The 19120-nt window shown below is 36.7% G+C and overlaps 1 protein-coding gene across 1 annotated transcript in view; it reads right to left on the bottom strand.

Moving 5' to 3' along the window:
• Positions 1–19120, bottom strand: part of Cftr (cystic fibrosis transmembrane conductance regulator) — a 152084-nt gene that overhangs the window by 106879 nt on the left and 26085 nt on the right. Inside the window, exons 2-4 of the mRNA NM_021050.2 lie at positions 17660–17770; positions 11612–11720; positions 1577–1792 (exon numbers count right to left, since the gene is read on the bottom strand). Of these exons, the coding sequence (NP_066388.1) occupies positions 1577–1792; positions 11612–11720; positions 17660–17770 (436 nt within the window). The remainder of the gene's footprint in view (positions 1–1576; positions 1793–11611; positions 11721–17659; positions 17771–19120) is intronic.

Below are 19120 nucleotides of genomic sequence, written 5' to 3'. Positions count from 1 at the left end.
ATACAGAAGGGGATGCTCAGTTAGCTATTAGATGGAACACAGGGTCCCCAATGAAGGAGCTAGAGAAAGGACCCTAGGAGCTAAAGGGGTCTGCAGCTCCCTAGGAGGAACAACAATATGAACTAACCAGTAACCCCAGAGCTCCCTGGGACTAAACCACCAATCAAAGAAAACACATGGAGAGACTCATGGCTCTAGCTGCATATGTAGCTGTGGATGGCCTAGTCAGTCATCAATGAGAGGAGAGGCCCTTGGTCCTGTGAAGGTTCTATGCTTCAGAATAGGGGAATGCCTGGCCAGGAAGCCGGAATGGGTGGGATGGGGAGCAGGGGAGGGAGGAGAGGATAGGATAGGGGATTTTCAGGGGGGAAATTAGGAAAGGGGATAACATTTGAAATGTAAATAAAGAAAATATCTAATAAAAAAAAAAGTGGGATCCCACATCCTATCAGGGCTCGGGCCACTAGGCAAGGCAGATGCAGGGCGTTTAACTGCACACACCCACATGGCACCACTGGGCAGGCCTTCCACTGGGGGTTGTAGAAGAGCCAGTTCTGGGGTCCCTGGGCCACATGGAGGCTAGGAACGTCAAGTTCTCAGTCTTGAACACCTCAGATGCCTGTCACAGAAGAACTGAGAACAGAGTGGGAACCGGCGGGCAGACTCTACCCCGGGCAGAAGGGAAAAGGGCAGGAGGACGGGGCTCCAGGCTAGGTCCCACAGAGAGGAGAGTCTTTGTCTTGGTCAGAGGCCTGCTTGGTTTGGCAGGTGGCTGTGGCTGGAGTGCAGGGAGGTTTACTGTTCATTTCAATCTATTTAGATCCTACAAAGCCTTCTTATCTAGCTAATGAATGCAGAAAAGCAAAGTTAAGTTCACATGATCTCAACGTACATGCTATTTCAAAAATGTTATAAAGTTTCAGAATTCACTGGATGACAAAAAAATCAAACTCAAAGTAAGACAGTGGAGATGGATGAGTGTCACCACTGTGACACTGTCACCATCTGTGGCAGCTGGCTAAGGTGGGAATGTATTTCTTAGGTTATCATTAACAGTGATATATTATTGCTAGTAAAAATAGAATTTTATCATAGGATGATATTTTGTCAATGAGTCTTGTACTATTTGCCATTTTAACTGAAAAAAAGTGGATTAAAAAATCTGACATTGATTTAGCTTACTGCTCACTTGTCTATTTTGTGTGACAATTAAAAAAAACCACTAAACTATTCAAATACTTCCCCTAAAATATGACATCTGAAATATAGGTAATTTACAGAAGATATTTAATAACTGTCGACTGAATCACTTTGCATTATCAAGGATAGATAACTCAGAACAATACTTGCACCTGCCATATATTTCATAGGCACCTAAAACAGGAATAAGTATTCACACCTATTCTTGTACAAGCTCACATTTAGGGCACTGAAGACATGTCAGGTAGAATACCTGAGACTGTGCAGGGCAGCAAACTCAGCAAAGAACTTGCCTGGCATACAAGAAACCCTGAATTTAATATCCAGCACTGAAATAGTAAAACAAGACCAAATAACATCTTCCAAAAAGTATTACCTTCTTATAAATCAAGCTAAACATAGCTGTTCTCATCTGCATTCCAATGCGATGAAGGCCAAAAATAGCTGGGTGAAGAAGCAGTGTCCTGACAATGAAGAGAAGGCATAAGCCTATGCCAAGGTAAATGGCAATGGAACGTTCCACCTTGTTTTCTGGATCATAGGATGCTATGATTCTTCCTAGCAAGACAGGCTGGACAGCCTTGGTGACTTCCTGCAGGAGAAGGCAGTGATTAAATTTCATTTCTTGTTCACATTTTAATTATGAAAATTTCATCTTTACAATAATTTAAAATAATTTTACAGAGAAGGTTGGACAATTTATGAAACTGCTGATAGTGTCTTTGTGCATACTCTGAAATAAGACTTGGTTATTAGTTTACAGCAAAAGTCATTTAGAGACAAGTTTGTGTGAGGTGTTCACTAAAACCTGCATGAATAGCAACTATATTGTAAAGGGGTACTTGATGAAGTGGTACATTAACTAGTAACATGTACATGTCACAAACCATTCCTAAAATATGTCCCAGAGGATTTCACAACTCTCAGTCATGTACGAACTGTTTTCACTATGCAGGCAGGTGAAGAAATGGAGGCCAAGAAAAGCAAGACACTAAGAAATTTCAAAATGAACTTCTTTAAGGATTTTGAGCCATGGTATTATGATCAGAAGGAACAGCTTCTCAAGAGTACAACCATTGAGCGGAGCTGGATTCAGGAGGGAAGAGCATGCCAGCACCACTGGTATTATTTAAAGCCAGCCGCTTGGGTCCTGTTCCTTCCCTTTGCCAGTGTAGAGCTGGGTATGTGCATCAGTAAGGTGTGCACTAGAGCACTCTATCTTGAGCCAGTTTCCAATAAACCCATAAACTTCAATAATCCAAAACTGATTACCAACCAAGCCGTTCAACTGATTCATCAACCCTTCTAAATGTACATGGATGGATTTGAACCACAAATGGCCTTTGAATTACAAAAAGACATCATCTCCCAATTTTTATTTTATGATAACTTAGTAAAATAGAACTTAGGGCTAAATCTTGAAAGAAGATTAATATAGATGTGACATCAAATTTTTACTGTTAATTTGCTTTTCATTGTTCTCTATGATGGCTTTTCCAAATCCCAAGTGCCAACACTACCTGTCCCACCAGTCCCAGAATATGACCATGTTTTGTATCTCACCTTCATCTTCACAGGGAATTAACTACAACCTAACTGTCATTAATCATTGCCTTTATTGTAGATGCTCATTCTCTACTTTATATACAGCACTTCATATTAGTATAATTCAAAGCTCTGCATAGAAAAGAAGATTCAAGCCTTTGGAAAAGTTTCCAAGATAATCACAAAATGAGATATAATTCTTTCCTTTTACATGCAGGGTTGAAATGGATTTGAATTATGCCAAATAAAAAGGGAGGTATCAAAAAGAATTTCTAACCTCTTACCCAGATATAATATGCCAATTGTTTGAGACATCTAATAAATAAAACTTATTTTAAAAAGTATATAAAATATTTCTTATTGTACATCATCTTACATATGCATCATATTTTTATTACATAGCTAAACATCTTTAACATATTTAGATGTTGAATTATATTAGAGACTAAGCAGGCACATTCAGGGTGATATGGCCTATCTATAATTTATTTTATTGGGTATTTTATTTATTTACATTTCAAATTCTATCCCCTTTAACGAACTCCCTCTCTGGAGATTCCCTATCCCATCACCCATTCTCCTGCTTCTATGAGGGTGTGCCCCTATCCACCCACCCACCCACCCACTCCCTCTTTCCCACCTTCACATTTCCCGACACTGGGGCATCAAGCCTTCACAAGACCAAGGTCCTCTTCTCCCACTGATGCCAACAAGGTCATCCTCTGCTACATATGTGGCTGGAGCCATGGGTCCCTCCATGTGTGTGTGTTTTCTAGTTCCATCCATTTGCCTAAGAATTTCATGAACTCATTGTTTTTAATAGCTGAGTAGTACTCCATTGTGTAAATGTACCACATTTTCTGTATCCATTCCTCTATTGAGGGACATCTGGGTTCTTTCCAGCTTCTGGCTCTTATAAATACACAGATTTTTTTTCAAGTTGTAAGTTATAAGCTTAAATGTTTTTCTTCTGTTTACTAATGTTAGAACTCCATTACAGTTTTCAATAACCTACTTTATCATACTAGACTTATTTGCTTAATTATTTGATTACAATTTAATACAGTAATTATAGCTTTCAATACTTTAAATGGCATGCCTATTTTACATATTGCTACTAATGAGTTAGATCTCATCTTGCCTCAACTAGCAAGACATACTCATCTTTTCAACAATACACGTCATCTCATAAGGACACTGACAGTATTACTCTGGAGGAGCATATATTCACACAGTAAGATACAGCTTGTTTCTTTACTGGAAAATTTCAATAACAAGATGGTTTGTAGAGCACAGCATAAACCTTACTACCTCACAGTTCTCAAGGACAAAACCAGCACTTCTAGACTCTCTCCTTCTATCATTTCCCCTAATCTCTTTTATGTATCATGTTCTCTAATATTTACAATGGAACCATTCATAGATCCACATGACATTTTTTAAGTGTGAAGAAAAACTGTAACTGATACCTCAGTTAATCTATAAAGCACAGCCCCTTTTTAAAAATCAGCATTGGTGCATGCGAGTTGCATGTCCTCTGCTGCTCAGACTATTTTCCGAAAAAAAATTCCCTAATTTTCACCACATTGAAATACTACTCCAAATAGAATTGTATCCAATAGAAAAAATGCAAAACTATTTTAAATAAGATAATATTCAATGACGTATTTTAACAATTTTATCAGGCATAAATCAAAACGCAAGTTTCTTAATTGTTTTCCTTAGAAAATAAGCTTAATACTAATGTTTATGACAATAAGAACACTAAATTCAGAATCATAAAACTCAAATACCCATTTTTCCATTTATTTTTTGAGAATTTCATACATGAATACTTCACACACACAGAAACACTTTACCACTTTCTCACTTCCAACTCCATCCATGTCCCATCTGACTCCCTCACGAGTTCATGCCTTCTTCCTTACTATTCTTATTCCTGTATATTTATTCTGTGTCACCTCAGGCACTTCTGTTGTTTGGACAGTTCTCCTTATTGGCAAACTCTGGTTACCTACAAGGTTCGCTCCTATAACATCACCCCTGGAAGCATGACCTGAGTCTAGGAGTACTATGCAGAGGCCTGCCACATGAGTATAACCCTATCTAGGAAGGCTGCAAAAGGATTATTATGAATTCCAGGCCAGTCTATATATACTTCCTTCCCACTATAAGACCATGTGTCATCTGGGTAAGTGACCATGTAAAAACTAGCTAAAAGACTTGCACTCATGGTAGGAATAATTCAGTTCTCACTGCAGCCGACCAGGGGACACCTGAATGCACTTCCAGAACAAAGCTCTAAGTCACTGTAGATGCATACCCTTAAGCCATTTCCATTGTACCTGACAAATAATCAGATGTTTCTAGAGACAGACAGGTAAGTCTGTGTTGAGTGCATATGCAGACCATAGAGAAAAGTTCATACAAAAACAAGTGCAGACTCAGGCTTGCAGCTAAATTATATGGACTTTATCTTTATACTTAAAAAAAAATACTGCATTTTTACAGGCCTGCGGATTTAGTTCAGGAGTGCTTGCTTTGCTAGCATGTGAGGTTTAAGAGTTTCTTGCTATATCTTGTGCAGCTACTAAGTAATAGTATCACCTTCACTTGTTGCAAGCACATTTTGTATATTGTTACATTTAGAATATTAATGCTAGTGATACCAAGAAATCAACTAACAGAATACTAATATACTACTGAACAAGCTGTGAATATCACAGTAACAATGAAATAACTAATTTGATAAAAAGTATCAGTATCTGGTTAAAATTTCTACAAAGCTGAATCGCAACATTGCTTGTTAACCTAAGAAAGACTTTCTTCCAGAATCAGGAATAGTTGATAAACACAAGTGTGGGAGGCAGGAAAGCAAAAGAACCTTGACTACTATGACCACCTAACATTATTCTGAAATGTCTAGCTAAGATAATTTAATGAGAAAAATGATAGCTATGAATTATATAAAAAGTAAAAAGCACCTGTATTAGTATGATATGTGATTGATTCCAGAAACTACTAAGCACATTTTAAAAAAACTAACTGAACTAAAAAAATCTACATATTACAAAGATGATGTTTCACCTAATCCATTTTGTAAGATTAGTGTAATCACATAAAAATTTTAAGTATATTTTAAAAATGAATAAATTTGCACCAGGTTATTGGCTATATGTTTATATTGTCACAAGTGTTATGACATATATAATACATTCTTAGTGAGCATGCTTAACCAATAAATATTTGTTAAAACAACAAATAAAATTATTCTGAATTTAATTTAGGAATAAATTCTAATTGAAACTATTTGAAGAATAAAAATAATATGAACATTTAAGCTACTGGATATTAAACCATACATGTATACACTTCACAGGTCAAAGAAAGTATACTGATTTATCTAGAAATTCCAGTAAAAGACCCAAATATATATAACAATTTAACTTATAATGCATGGAACTTAATTCAGTGGAGAAGTAAATTCTAAGTGGCATAGATATGTAAGTGTAAAACATGACATAATAACACATATAGAGGGGCTAGAGAAATGGCTTAGGAAGAGTTCAGGTGTGAGTGAAGCTGAATCCAGAGAAGCAACCAGCTGTGGGTGTTCGCAGGGATGGGACAGAGATGAGAAGTGAATCCTAGATAGCAGGCCTCTAGAAGCTTTGCTGAGAGCATTCGTACTGAGGGGATGTATGAAGAAAAAGTACCCTAGGCAGAGCCTACTCATAAGCAGAATTACCGCAAATACTCTTGCTTCAGGAGCAGGAGGCTTGGATTCAAAAGCCTGTCTTTGTCTAAATATGAGAGACAGATCCTCTTTTATAACAGTCTGGGGAATATAAGAACTGTGGCATTGTGAGAACCAGGCTTTCTTCATGTCCGTTAGCTTTCTGGGACTTAAAAAAAAAGGTCTCGATTTAAGCTGAACTAATGATACTTACATGTAGTGATGGAAACATGGAATCGAAGATACGTGTGAGTATACACCTGTGACTTCTACAGTAACAAGCTCTCTCTGGTGATCACAGTCTGTCAGGAACATGCTTACAGATTCCCTTTATTTAGCTTCCCTTAGATTACCCTGAATTTTCTCCTGTGCCCATGTGCTCAAGGCTCTTCCTCACTTTCTTTTCTATTAGTTTCAGTTTATCTGCTTTTATGTGGTGATCCTTGGTCCATTTGGACTTGAGCTTTGTACAAGGAGATAAGAATGGATCGATTGGCATTCTTCTACATGATAACTGCCAGTTGAACCAGCACCATTTGGTGAAAATGCTGTCTTTTTTTCCACTGGATGGTTTTAGCTCCTTTGTCAAAGATCAGGTGACCATAGATGTGTGGGTTCATATCTGTGTCTTCAATTCTATTCCATTTATCTACCTGCCTGTCACCGTACCAATACCAGCGTCTCCAACACATAAGCACAGAGGAAATTTTTTTCTGAACAAAACACAAATAGTTTATGCTCTAAGATCAAGAATTGACAAATGGGACCTCATAAAATTTCAAAGCTTCTGTAAGGCAAAGGACACTGTCAATAGGACAAAATGGCAACCAACAGATTGGGAAAAGATCTTTACCAACCCTACATCCAATAGTGGGCTAATATCCAATATATACAAAAAACTCAAGAAGTGACTATAGAGAATCAAATAACGCTATTTTTAAATGGGGTGCAGAGCTAAACAAAGAATTCTCAACTAAGGAATATCGAGTGGCTGAGAAGCACCTAGAGAAATATTCAATATCCTTAGTCATCAGAGAAATGCAAATCAAAACAACCCTGAGAGTCTATCTCACACCAATCAGAATGGCTAAGATAAAAAACTCAGGTGACAGCAGATGCTGGCAAGGATGTGGAGAAAGAGGAACACTCATCCATTGCTAGTGGGATTGCACGCTGGTACTCTGGAAATCAATTTGGCAGTTGCTCAGAAAATTGGACATAGGACTACCAGAGGATCCAGCAATACCTCTCCTGGGCATATACCTAGAAGATGCTCCAACACGTAATAAGGACACTTATATCACTGTGTTCATAGCAGCCTTATTTATGATAGCCAGAAGCTGGAAAGAACCCAGATATCCTTCAACAGAGGAATGAATACAGAAAATGTGGCACATTTACACAATGGAGTACTACATAGCTATTAAAAATGATGAATTCATGAAGTTCTTAGGCAAATGGATGGAACTCATCCTGAGTGAGGTAACTCAATCACAAAAGAACACACATTCATTGATAAGTGGATATTAGCCCAGAAGTTCACAATACCCAAGATACAATTCACAGACCACATGAAGCTCAAGAAGAAGGAAGACCACAGTGAGGATACTTCAGTCCTTCTTAGGGGGAACAAAATACCCATTGTAGGAAATACAGAGGCAAAGTTTGAGCCAGAAACTGAAGGAAATGTCATCCAGTGACTGTCCCACCTGGGGATCCATCCCATATACAGTTATCAAACCCAGACACTATTATGGATGCCAACAAGTGCTTGCTGATAGGAGTCTGATTTAGCTGTCTCCTGAGAGGCTCTGCCAGTACCTGACAAATATAGAGGTGGATGCTCTCAGCCAACCATTAGACTAAGCACAGCATCCCCAGTAGAGGAGCCAGAGAAAAGACCCAAGGAGCGGAAGGGGTTTGTAGCCCTATAGGAGGAACAACAATATGAACTAACCAGTACCCCCAGAGCTCCCAGGGACTAAACCACCAACCAAAGAAAACACATGGAGGGACCCATGGCTCCAGCTGCATACATAGCAGATGATGACCTTGTGGGACATCAATGGGAGGAGAGGCCCTTGGTCTTGTGAAGGCTTGATGCCCCAGTGTAGGGGAATGCCAGGTCAGGGAAGTGGGAGTGGGTGGGTTAGTGAGCAAGGGGAGGGGAATGGGACAGGGGGGGTTTTGAGGGGAAATGAGAAAAGGGGACAAAATTAGCAATGTAAATAAAGAAAACATCTAGTTTAAAAATAAAATAAAATAAAAAAATGATTATCCTTAGTTGATTCTCCTACTTAGGTTTTCAGCAGCCTGTTGCTCTTCTCTGCTGGAAGTCTGAAATATTAAAGAGCATGCTATGTCTGGCTGCTGAATCAGATAAAGAAAAAACAAGTCCACAGTTAATGGGGATGTACTATAGCTAATATGATTTTAAAATTGCATCACTGTTGTAGAAATAAGGTCCTTTGTAATGGTATTTCCTTTGTCTTAACCTTTCATAGTTGAAGGCATTTTTAATAGTGTTTTTTTCTATCAATACTGAAAACAACTAAATAATTGTTATGCCACAATTATCATGGCCTACAGCGACCAAGAATATAAACACATTTTGAATGTATGTCCCGTTATCTTTATCTGTACAATTGTTATATCTGTCTCAGTAATGTTTGTTTATTTAACAGGAAGAAGAAAATGCTCAGAAAGAACACACAACAGTAAAGCAACGGCAGCGGTTACTTGACACAGTAGAAGCTTATTAAAATGGCTCAACTTTGTCCCATTTCCACTGTGAGTTGGAAGAGGAGTTAAGATAACAAAGACTAGTAAGGGTAGGAGGGACGAGGATGCTGGGAAAGCTCTGTTATCAGCAACAAATTCAAGTATTGAGGGAATACGTTCTGCTAGAGTGATTATAGTTAGCAACAGTATCTCAAAACAACCAGGAGAGTATTTTACTCTTCTCACCATAAAGAAATGGTAAATGACTGAGTGATCTGTATGTTAATTACCCTTATTTGATCATGAAAAATTGTATACATATATTGAAATATACACTGTATATTCTACAATGACAATTTATATTTGTCAAATAAATATTTTAAGATAAAACTTAAATTGAAATAAATAATAGATCTTGGAAATTATACTTACCTAAATAAGTGGGATCTAGATTTCAACAGTTTTACAACACTGAACTTTGTGATCTCAGTGAAACTGTGTATGGGGGATGGGGAGGGATAAAAGAGACCCTTCAACATCATTACACTGTGTCCTGCTCACTTTGTTTCTCGTGCCTTCTCACTCTGCACATTCATCTACTCTCTCCCATCAGGACCTTTCCTTACCCATTTTATTGGGTATTTGCAGAAATTTGATCTTCGGCTCCAAAGGCTGTGATGGGTCCAGAGATACATTCCAGCACTCCGTTTGTCTCAGAAGTACTTCTAATCACTATCCATAGATAATTAATACATTGTGAATGCTTTGTGATTTTTTTTTGCTATTTTTAATCTTCAAAATTTTAAATATTTTTTCATATTTACTGCATCTCCCTCTTCTTAATGTCTACTCACAAGGAGATCTTGACTGAAAATATCTTCAAATGCTTGGGTGTGCTCACTGATAAAAATGACCACAAAGATATCTTTAAACGATATCTCATTCTTCTGTCTATATCTTTATGTGTCTATATATGCATTTTATAACACATATTCTACTAGAAGAAATTATATTATCTTTTTTATAGTCTTTTCTTTCATATATAGAACTACCATTAAATAACAGATCTATAATATATAACACATTATTTATTATATGTGAATATAATATATGAATCTACATGGAAATATGTGATAATATAATATGCATGAATTTGCTTAAAAAGAAATTCAAATCTATACATCTATACATTTATGTTCATACATATATATGGATTAAGAAAGACCAGAAGAATTTCTTCTAGAAAATAATAGCACTAGAAAAGATTCTAGAGTAATTATAGTCAATTTTATCAAGATAAATTTTTAATGACTTTTTCTGGGACAGGATAAAATAAAATTATTTAAGTAGCACGGCTACATATTGTTCATACATCATTTGAGGAGAAACCAAAGCCCATGCAATCTGAGGATAAAGACCTGAAGAAATACAATGCAAGTCAACCCAGATGAAACATAACACCCCAAGGCAGTATTGTGCTGAGTTGATACATCAGACTCAACACACTTTCCACTTGTCACCCTTTTTACAGGCTATGATCAAGCTTCAAAGTGATGCTCGCATGACCCAGAAAACAATAACCACTTCTGAACACATCTGGGATATATCCAAAGTTCTTAAACAGCACAAAGCCCAGGTTCCCAGGCTGCTATTCTCTTTACAATGATGAAGACATAGGGTGCTGACAAAATACATTCTATGTGCACCTCACCACCTCATTTTAAATTTTTATTATCTTTTGTAAACAATTCAGTCTCTCTCTCTCTCCCTCTCTCTCTCTCTCTCCATATATGTGTGTGTGTTTTCAAAATATCATAAACATTAATCTACATTACTCTATATAATTCTATCTATATATCTATTTATACATATATACATATATATGTTTTCAAAATATAAACATTACATTACCTCTATCTATCTATCTATCTATCTATCTATCTATCTATCTATCTATCTATCTATCTATCTGAGCAGAAAATATCATAAACATTCCTTGGTATCACTGACTGAATGGAGTCTCATTCTTGGTATGAGATTGCCTTCTAACATTCTCTTTTTTAGCACAGAAAAGTAAAGGTGCCAGTAACCTCATATACTATTAAGTCATTATAATCTGGATTCATAAATGAGCATAATTTTGAAACAAGTAATTTGATTTTTGGACCCATTCTAATTTTGAACTATCAATTGAGATCTACATTTTAAGAATTTTCACTTATCTTTGATAGAATTTTCAGTCATTTGTGTTTGGACTTGTAATAAAATTCTATATAAAAAAATGAAAACAAATACTAAACAGAAAACAAAAGGCTTTGGTTACAAGATTGTCCTCACCCTTCTGTAATCACAAAACTATGATTATATCTTAATAATATATGACACCATATTTACACGTGAGATTCTTACCCCTAGGTATAGCAAAATTCCATAGAAGAGGAATCTCCAGAAAAAGCATCGCCGAAGGGCGTGGATAAGCTGGGGATTCTTTTTTGAAGCTTGTTCTCTGTCCCATTCTCTGCAAGGAATAAGAAAATGAAACCAGTGAACTGCAGGTGCAAATATATGAGCTGCTCTATCTCCCTTCATACTTTCTGTCCCATGAGTGTCAAAGAGATTAACTGTGATGTAAGTGATAAAACCTTGTGAAGTTGCTCCAGTACCAACTGCCCAATAGATATCTGTCATAATCTGATGGTCTTCCATGAAATCACTCTGTCCAGTTTCATTTATAAAAATACTAAGTTTTGTATGTTAAAGAACCATACTAGGTTTCTTAAAAGCAATGACAAGGGTGAGCAAATGATGGATAACACTGAGAATGCATTTGTGCTCAGAACAAGATGCAAAAATACATATTTTAAGCTTTTTTCCTGTTACCTCATGATATTTATGTGTTTTTAACTGTCACATACTTCACAATATGCAACTTTCAAACAACAAAATATCAGGTGAATTTTTTGTTTTAAATATATATATTTTAATTTTAACTACTATAATTTGCATCATTTTCTCTTTCATTGTTCACGTTCTAGCCCCTCCTATGTCTCTTCCCTTCAGCCCCTCCCCTGTCCCTCTTCCACATTCCTTCTCAAATTCATAGCCTCATGTCTTTGATTATAATATCTATTATTATTTTAAAATATTTACATACATAAATACATACATACAAACAACCTGGTGAGTCCTTTTAGTGCTGCTTGTATAAATATGATTCAGGGATGACTCCTTGGCATTTGATAACTAATTAGGGAGCTCACCTCTAGAAAAAAACATTTCTCTCTCAGTTGTCTATAGTTCTTTGTTTAGAAGTGGGGCTCTTGAAAGAAGGGGCTGAAGCACTGTAAGAGCCAGAAGGCCAGAAAGTCTACTTAAGATATGTCTCTTAGAAATGACAGTGAAGTGACAGCCATAATACAACCTGGTTGCCTAAAAGAGACCTGAACAATGACAATACCAACAGACATTCTAATGAAAGGGGAACATTTTGTGATTTAACACAAGAAAAACCCATTTGGAGTTTTAAAGAAAAACAATGAGAGAACCATCATTAAACTTCATATCCAACTACTGAATTCATTTAATAGTATCTAACTCTTTGAAAATAGAGCAAAATAAAAATATGTTTTATAGTAAGGATAGGTACTAAATAGTATTGAAAAAGTTTTATTTCAGTACTACCACTGCTTTTTATTTAAAAAAAAAACTATTTACAATTTTTGTAATGGAATAAAATATGTCTCAGTCTCACTTTCATCTCAATTTTCAAATTATCCTGAGATGAAAAAAAATTCCATAAACCACAGACCAGAACTGAATGATCAGATAAAGGCCTTGGATTTCTTTAATGGCTATTCTCATTATCATTAAGTTAGCATAACTAAATATGGTCCTATCTCACTTGATAGGAAGAGCATACAACTGATATTAATGAAAAGCTTGGAAGTCGCACTACATGGACCATGACTTCCCTAAGAAACATGCTAACGGCAGCTGATCTATAAAGCCTAGTCAACCTATGGTTCTCTTCTACTCTTTATTCACAAACAGAGAGCCAGTTTCTCCATCTGTAATATTTAGAGAGTCTAAGTGGGAGAGGATATACCTAGTCACCTAGTCCCACAGTGACTTGATATGCTAGAGTGGAGGGGTGGACACCCAAAGGGGGGCTTCCCATTCAGAAGAGTAATGGAGGAGAACTTGTGTCAGGGGGTACTGGGAGGAGAGGAAGGGCTGATATTGAGTTGTAAAGGGAATAAGTAAATAAATTTAATAAAAAAAATAAGGCACTAAAATACATAGTAGCAGTATAATCTCCACACAATAGGTCTCGTTAAAAATTTTCATCAATACTTCACTTATAATTTAATGATCTAGGAAATGCAGAGGAGAGAATGTCCATAAATCAAAGAAATGGTTTCAAGATGAAGATACCAATAACAGTAGGATAGTAAATACAAAAAAAAAGTGTCACATTTGACAGTAACAGGTCACTGTTATCCCTCATCTATGCAGTTTGAGGAACATAGTCTGATGAGAAACCATATTTCAGGCATTGATATATAAATGAATGATAAACAAGTGGAAACGAGAACAGCAAAGAATTGTCAGCTATGAAATGGAAGACATATAGACTTGAGGGGAAAAGAAGCTGTTATTTTTAATCATAGGACTTGAAAAATCTGTAGCTCTAGAGCAATTATCAATAAAAGTAGATGGTATTAATCCAGCAACACAGTAAAGAAACTTAATGAGGGAAAAGAGTTCCAGACTGGCAAAGCTCATAAGTTAGTTAGGAACACAGAGTGGGCTCATGGTTTTCACACTGCAGATTCAATCTCATGGTCACAAAATTGAAGCAGATGAGTCAATCAATGGATCTCAGCCACAGACTGAGAACTTCAGTCACTCCCCAAGTGGGTAAAGGAGTGGTTTTCATAAATATATAAGAAATAAGATAAAGAGATACAAAATTGTATCAAAGACAATATAGGTTAGAATTTATTTCTTACTAGAACTTATGTATCCAGTCTGAGACAGTGTTTGAATTAAAACACAATAGATAAATTTTAAAAACTCTATCAGAATAGGGGACATAAAACTAAGTCTAAATAATTCTATAAATTTGGTGATGAAATAAAAAGCAGAGAGGAAGGAAGGAAGGAAGGATGGAGGGAAGGAGGGAAGGAGGGAAGGAGAGAAGGGGGAAGGGGAAGGGGAAAGGAAGGGAAGGGAGGCTTATTATCTTCTGTGGAGCAGACAGGTATAAGCATAGAGTTCTGAGAGGTCAACCTGAGGAGAAAACTAATCTAAGAAAATAAGCCAACAGAGGGAAAATATCACAAGTAGAAATTTGAGTGCAGATATATTGGACCCACTGAGCCCTCAGGCTAGTCATCTATCTAGACACTCACATACTTTAGGCTTTGTGAGCTATTAAATGTCCTCTTCTTAATTGATGAACCTAGTTGATTAGGCTTCTGTCACTCACAATCACAATGGCCCCAACCAATAGTCAGAAAAGGGAACTATGATAAATTCACCAGGACTGAATTATTCATCATTCAGTGGTTGGCAAATTACATTATCTCTAAGCCATGATGTGTTTATCTGTAAGCTGAAGATAATTACGGTTTTTCTTCCAGAGTGGCCGAGATGAGAAATTATGGTTGAAATGTGAAAGATTCAAATTCATAAAGTATAATGGTTCCCATGAAGTATAATGGCATTCACACATTCAGCTCACATAAATTTTGCTCCAGATGCCTCAACTATGTATCTTTGTACAGGTAGCAGGAAAGCTGGCTACCCTTTCTTAGGCCATCTACTCAGACCCACATTCCCTCTAAAAGCACCACAGATGGAAATGGCATTCTCAACCCTACTGAGACCTAGTACTCTCATGGCCATTGTAGATGACTTCAGTGAAAGGCAGTGATGTGAATGAAAAGGAGAAGGAGGGAACTCAACAACTATTTGAGATGTACAAGTCTCAGCATAGAAAGGAAATAAACATGAAAAATCAAGATACCATGTTTCCTCAACAGATTACTAATCCTACAATAATAGCACCTAATAAAGTATGAGTATATTCAAACATCTGGAAAAAGGCATGAATGTATTAAAAAGAATAAAGGGATCAATGAAGTAAAGAAGTCATTAGAAGATAGGATAATAACCTTCAATTAAGAGAATTGTTGGACAATTTCAAACTAAAATGATTCTGGAAATGAAAAAACATCAATAATCCAAGTAAAAAATCTTATTGGGAAATCTAATCAGACAGGATCCTGTAGAAAACAGAGGGGGTAAGTTGAGAGGGAGGAGGAAGAAGAGGAGGAAGGGGAAGCTATGATCAGGATATAAAGTAAATTAATAAAAAAATTCCCAGTGCCAGGCAGTGATTATCTCTCTAGAGTTTTTGGTTACTGGGATCCCATAATCCCCCAAATATTACAGGCTTTACATATTGCCAATGTTTTTGGTAAGCTTCCAGAGTTTGATGGAAACACCCTACTGCTCAAGTAATTGGATACTTGAGCCAAAAAATGTAAAAAAAAAAAAAAAAAAAATCAATCAGGTAGCAAAAAGTAAGCTTCACCCATAGTGGCCGGTGGTCATAGTGCTGAAAATTCTATGCATGTGACTGGAGGAAAAAGTAACAGGCTTACATATAAACACTGCCATCTATAATGAAGACTGGCTTCAGAAAGACATGCCCATGAGTAGGACACAGAGACATGAATGATGTCAACTCACGTAATTAACCTTTTTCTGATTGGATTGAAGGCCCACTTCACAAGATAGGAGTTATGCTTGGTACCCAGGGGAGAACCTATTACTATTATCCTGATAAATAGACATAGTATTAACCTGCTGCCTAAGTTATCTATATTTACAGATTTGTGCATACCTCAACCTTCATCAGATAAGCTACTTTTTGCAGTAGATAGCAATTAATTTTGAGGTCTACAACTGATCAGTATATGAAGACATGACTGTGGAGTCCTCAGCTATAAATAAGATACCTATATGTTCAGGGATCATCATAGAAGTGGATGTAGGATGAGTTTAAGAGCTAAAGTTATTGGATACATGCAGAAATACAGTATGTGCTGAACATGACAGCACATATGAACTCATAACAGCTGCAACTGCATGTACAAGACCTGTATACAATCATGTCAAGAGAATCTCAGCATGGATGAGAGGGGCTTATGAAGTCCCACTACTACCTGAGGAGCTACTAGTAATTAATGGAGAGCTGGTTTTCAGAAATGCAGCTGGAGAGGCAACCCACAACACAGTAGATGGTCCTATATTATCCGCATATGGTAGCTCTAACTGTGATTTTTAAAAAGCACATGGAAGCTGGGAGGGTGAGGGGGGGGAGGATCAGATAGGCATTGAGTAGACTGGAATCAAAGATGGACTTGACAAAAACATATATGCTTGCATGAAATTATCAATATAATAAACCAAAATTAGAAAGAAAAAATACATAAGTTCTCATCTCAAAAATTCCAAATATATTTTGTTTTAATATCACAAAGCTAAACTACTCCTACTTATAATAATCATAAAAGAAACTACTATTTTAAGAATATTCAACTGGCTTATGTATTTTGACTAATATAATTGTTTTAGTTACTTTTATACTATTGTGCCAGGACACTGTGACTCAGACAACTTACAGAAGAATTAGTTTATTGGGAGCTTATACTTTGAGAGGGAGAGTTCATGATGGTGGGGAGTTTAGCAGTAGGCAGGCATGATCCTGGGGCAGCTGAGAGAGAGAGAGAGAGAGAGAGAGAGAGAGAGAGAGAGAGAGAGAGAGAGAGAGCTAATTGGGAACAGCATGGGCTTTTGAAACCTTAAAGGCAAGACTTCCCATTCCTTCCCAAACAGCCTCTCCAACTCAGTACCAAGTATTCAATATATAAGCTTATGGGGGCCATTCTCACTCAGACCACCATCATTATAAAAATCTTCAACTTAAAAATATTTTCAAAAAAGCCAGACTTGGTGGTATATGCCTTTAGTTCTTAGGAGGTTAATGCAAAAAGGAAGAGGTTTTGAGGCCATCCTGGTTATATAGTGAGTTTAGAGTTATCCTGGACTAATGATATTTTGTATCAAAAGGCCAAGGCTAAGAATGCACCTCATTGTTAAGAATGCTTGACAAAGAGTAAAAAAAGCATCAATTCCAACACTAGATAGAAATTCTCAGACTATGCATTATCTATTTTTGTAGAAGAGGCCATTTCTTAAGAAAGTTATTATCTTTAATTCATTGTTTCATTGTTTAATTCTTGAGTAGATCAAGATTCATCAAGAGTACGATTTTATTTAAATGCATCACTTTTAAATGGAACCTCTAATATTCCAGCTTTCTGTTCTTTAAAAGACATGAAAAACATCTTTCTTTTGCCAGTAAAGTCAATGATAAGATCATACCTTTCTAGTTTTTCAGACAAGTGGTCAGCTGAATCAGCAGAAGGGGCTTGGTATATGTCTGACAACTCCAAGTGGTGTCTGTACCCTTTCCTCAAAATTGGTGTGGTCCAGCTAAAAGAGAAGAGGGCAGACAGATTTATTCACTTGGTTGGGTCTCTAATGTAGACATGATTCTTATACCAACTGTATGCATACAAAAAGATGAAAGTTAAATAAGACAACTTACATAAATGCAGTAATTCATATCTTAGTTGATATACCCACATAAACACTAACATCTCTAAACTGATGCCATTGCTTAGTTCTAACAGACAAGAAATCTATTACAGTGTAGTCTTTCCTAAAAGTAGCCCATGGCAATTCAGCAATGTGTTAGCTATAACACTGTTACTGATGCTGTGGTGTGCTTGCAGACAGGAACCTAGCACGACTGCCCTCAGAAAGGCCCAACAAGCACCTGAAAGAGTTGGATGCAGATACTAGGACCCAACCAATATATGGAAGCTGGAGAAACCTGTGGTTGAATTGGGGAAAAGCTAGAGGAACCTGAGGAGTAGGGTGGCCCCATGGGAAGACCAGCAGTATCTAGAGACTTGAGGCCCCAGGGAGGTCTGGTGGAGTGGGGGTTGGGTTTGGGGTGGAAGATGGTGACATTCTCTTGGAGACAAGGGGAAGGTAGGGGACAGGGAGTGGTCAGTGGGAAGAGTGAGAGGGAGAGAAAGACTGGACTGTAAGAAAGGATTAAAGAATAAAATTTTTTAAAAGTTTTAAAAAATTAAAAAGTGAGTATAAACATTGAGTAGCTTATACCAGTTAGCTGATATAATTATCACTATATCATTGCTTGGAAATATGAATCATCACCATCTGTTCTCTTTACACTGTAGATATTTATTAGGAATTTAATATATAATTTATGATGGAAGAAATAAGCAGATTAGCCCTATTTGCTCAAACATGCTGCTTTAACTATTAAGGCAACAGGCAGGATAACCTTCACAATGACAAAAATCAGAAATTCTAACACACACACACACACACACACACACACACGGCCACACCTCTTAATCCTCCCCAAAGAGCTTCACCAACTGGTGACCAAGTATTAAAGTATTAGCCTTTGGAAATGTATGTATGTATGTATGTATGTATGTGTGTGTGTGTATTAGAGGAAGCCTGAAAAATATGAGAGGAAGACAGGCTGAGAAGAAAAGGAGAATTATATTTAAAAAAAATCAATCATATATCAAGAGAAAATTGTAAAATAAATTCAAAAGAATGAGATATTTCTCAGCTTAAATTTTTTGTTATTTTGAGACAGTATTTTCTGTGTAACCCTAGCTGTCCTGGAACTCACTCTGTAAACCATACTGACCTTGAACTCATAGAGATCCACCTATTTCTGCCTCTAGAGTGCTGAGATTAAAGACATGTGTGATTACTGCAAGTCGTTTTGTGTAT

This window comes from Mus musculus, chromosome 6, assembly GCF_000001635.26.
Source record: "Mus musculus strain C57BL/6J chromosome 6, GRCm38.p6 C57BL/6J".
Classification (NCBI taxonomy): Eukaryota; Metazoa; Chordata; class Mammalia; order Rodentia; family Muridae; genus Mus; species Mus musculus.
The sequence above is the reverse complement of the archived record's forward strand: the minus strand, read 5'-3'. Positions and strand labels throughout refer to the sequence as shown.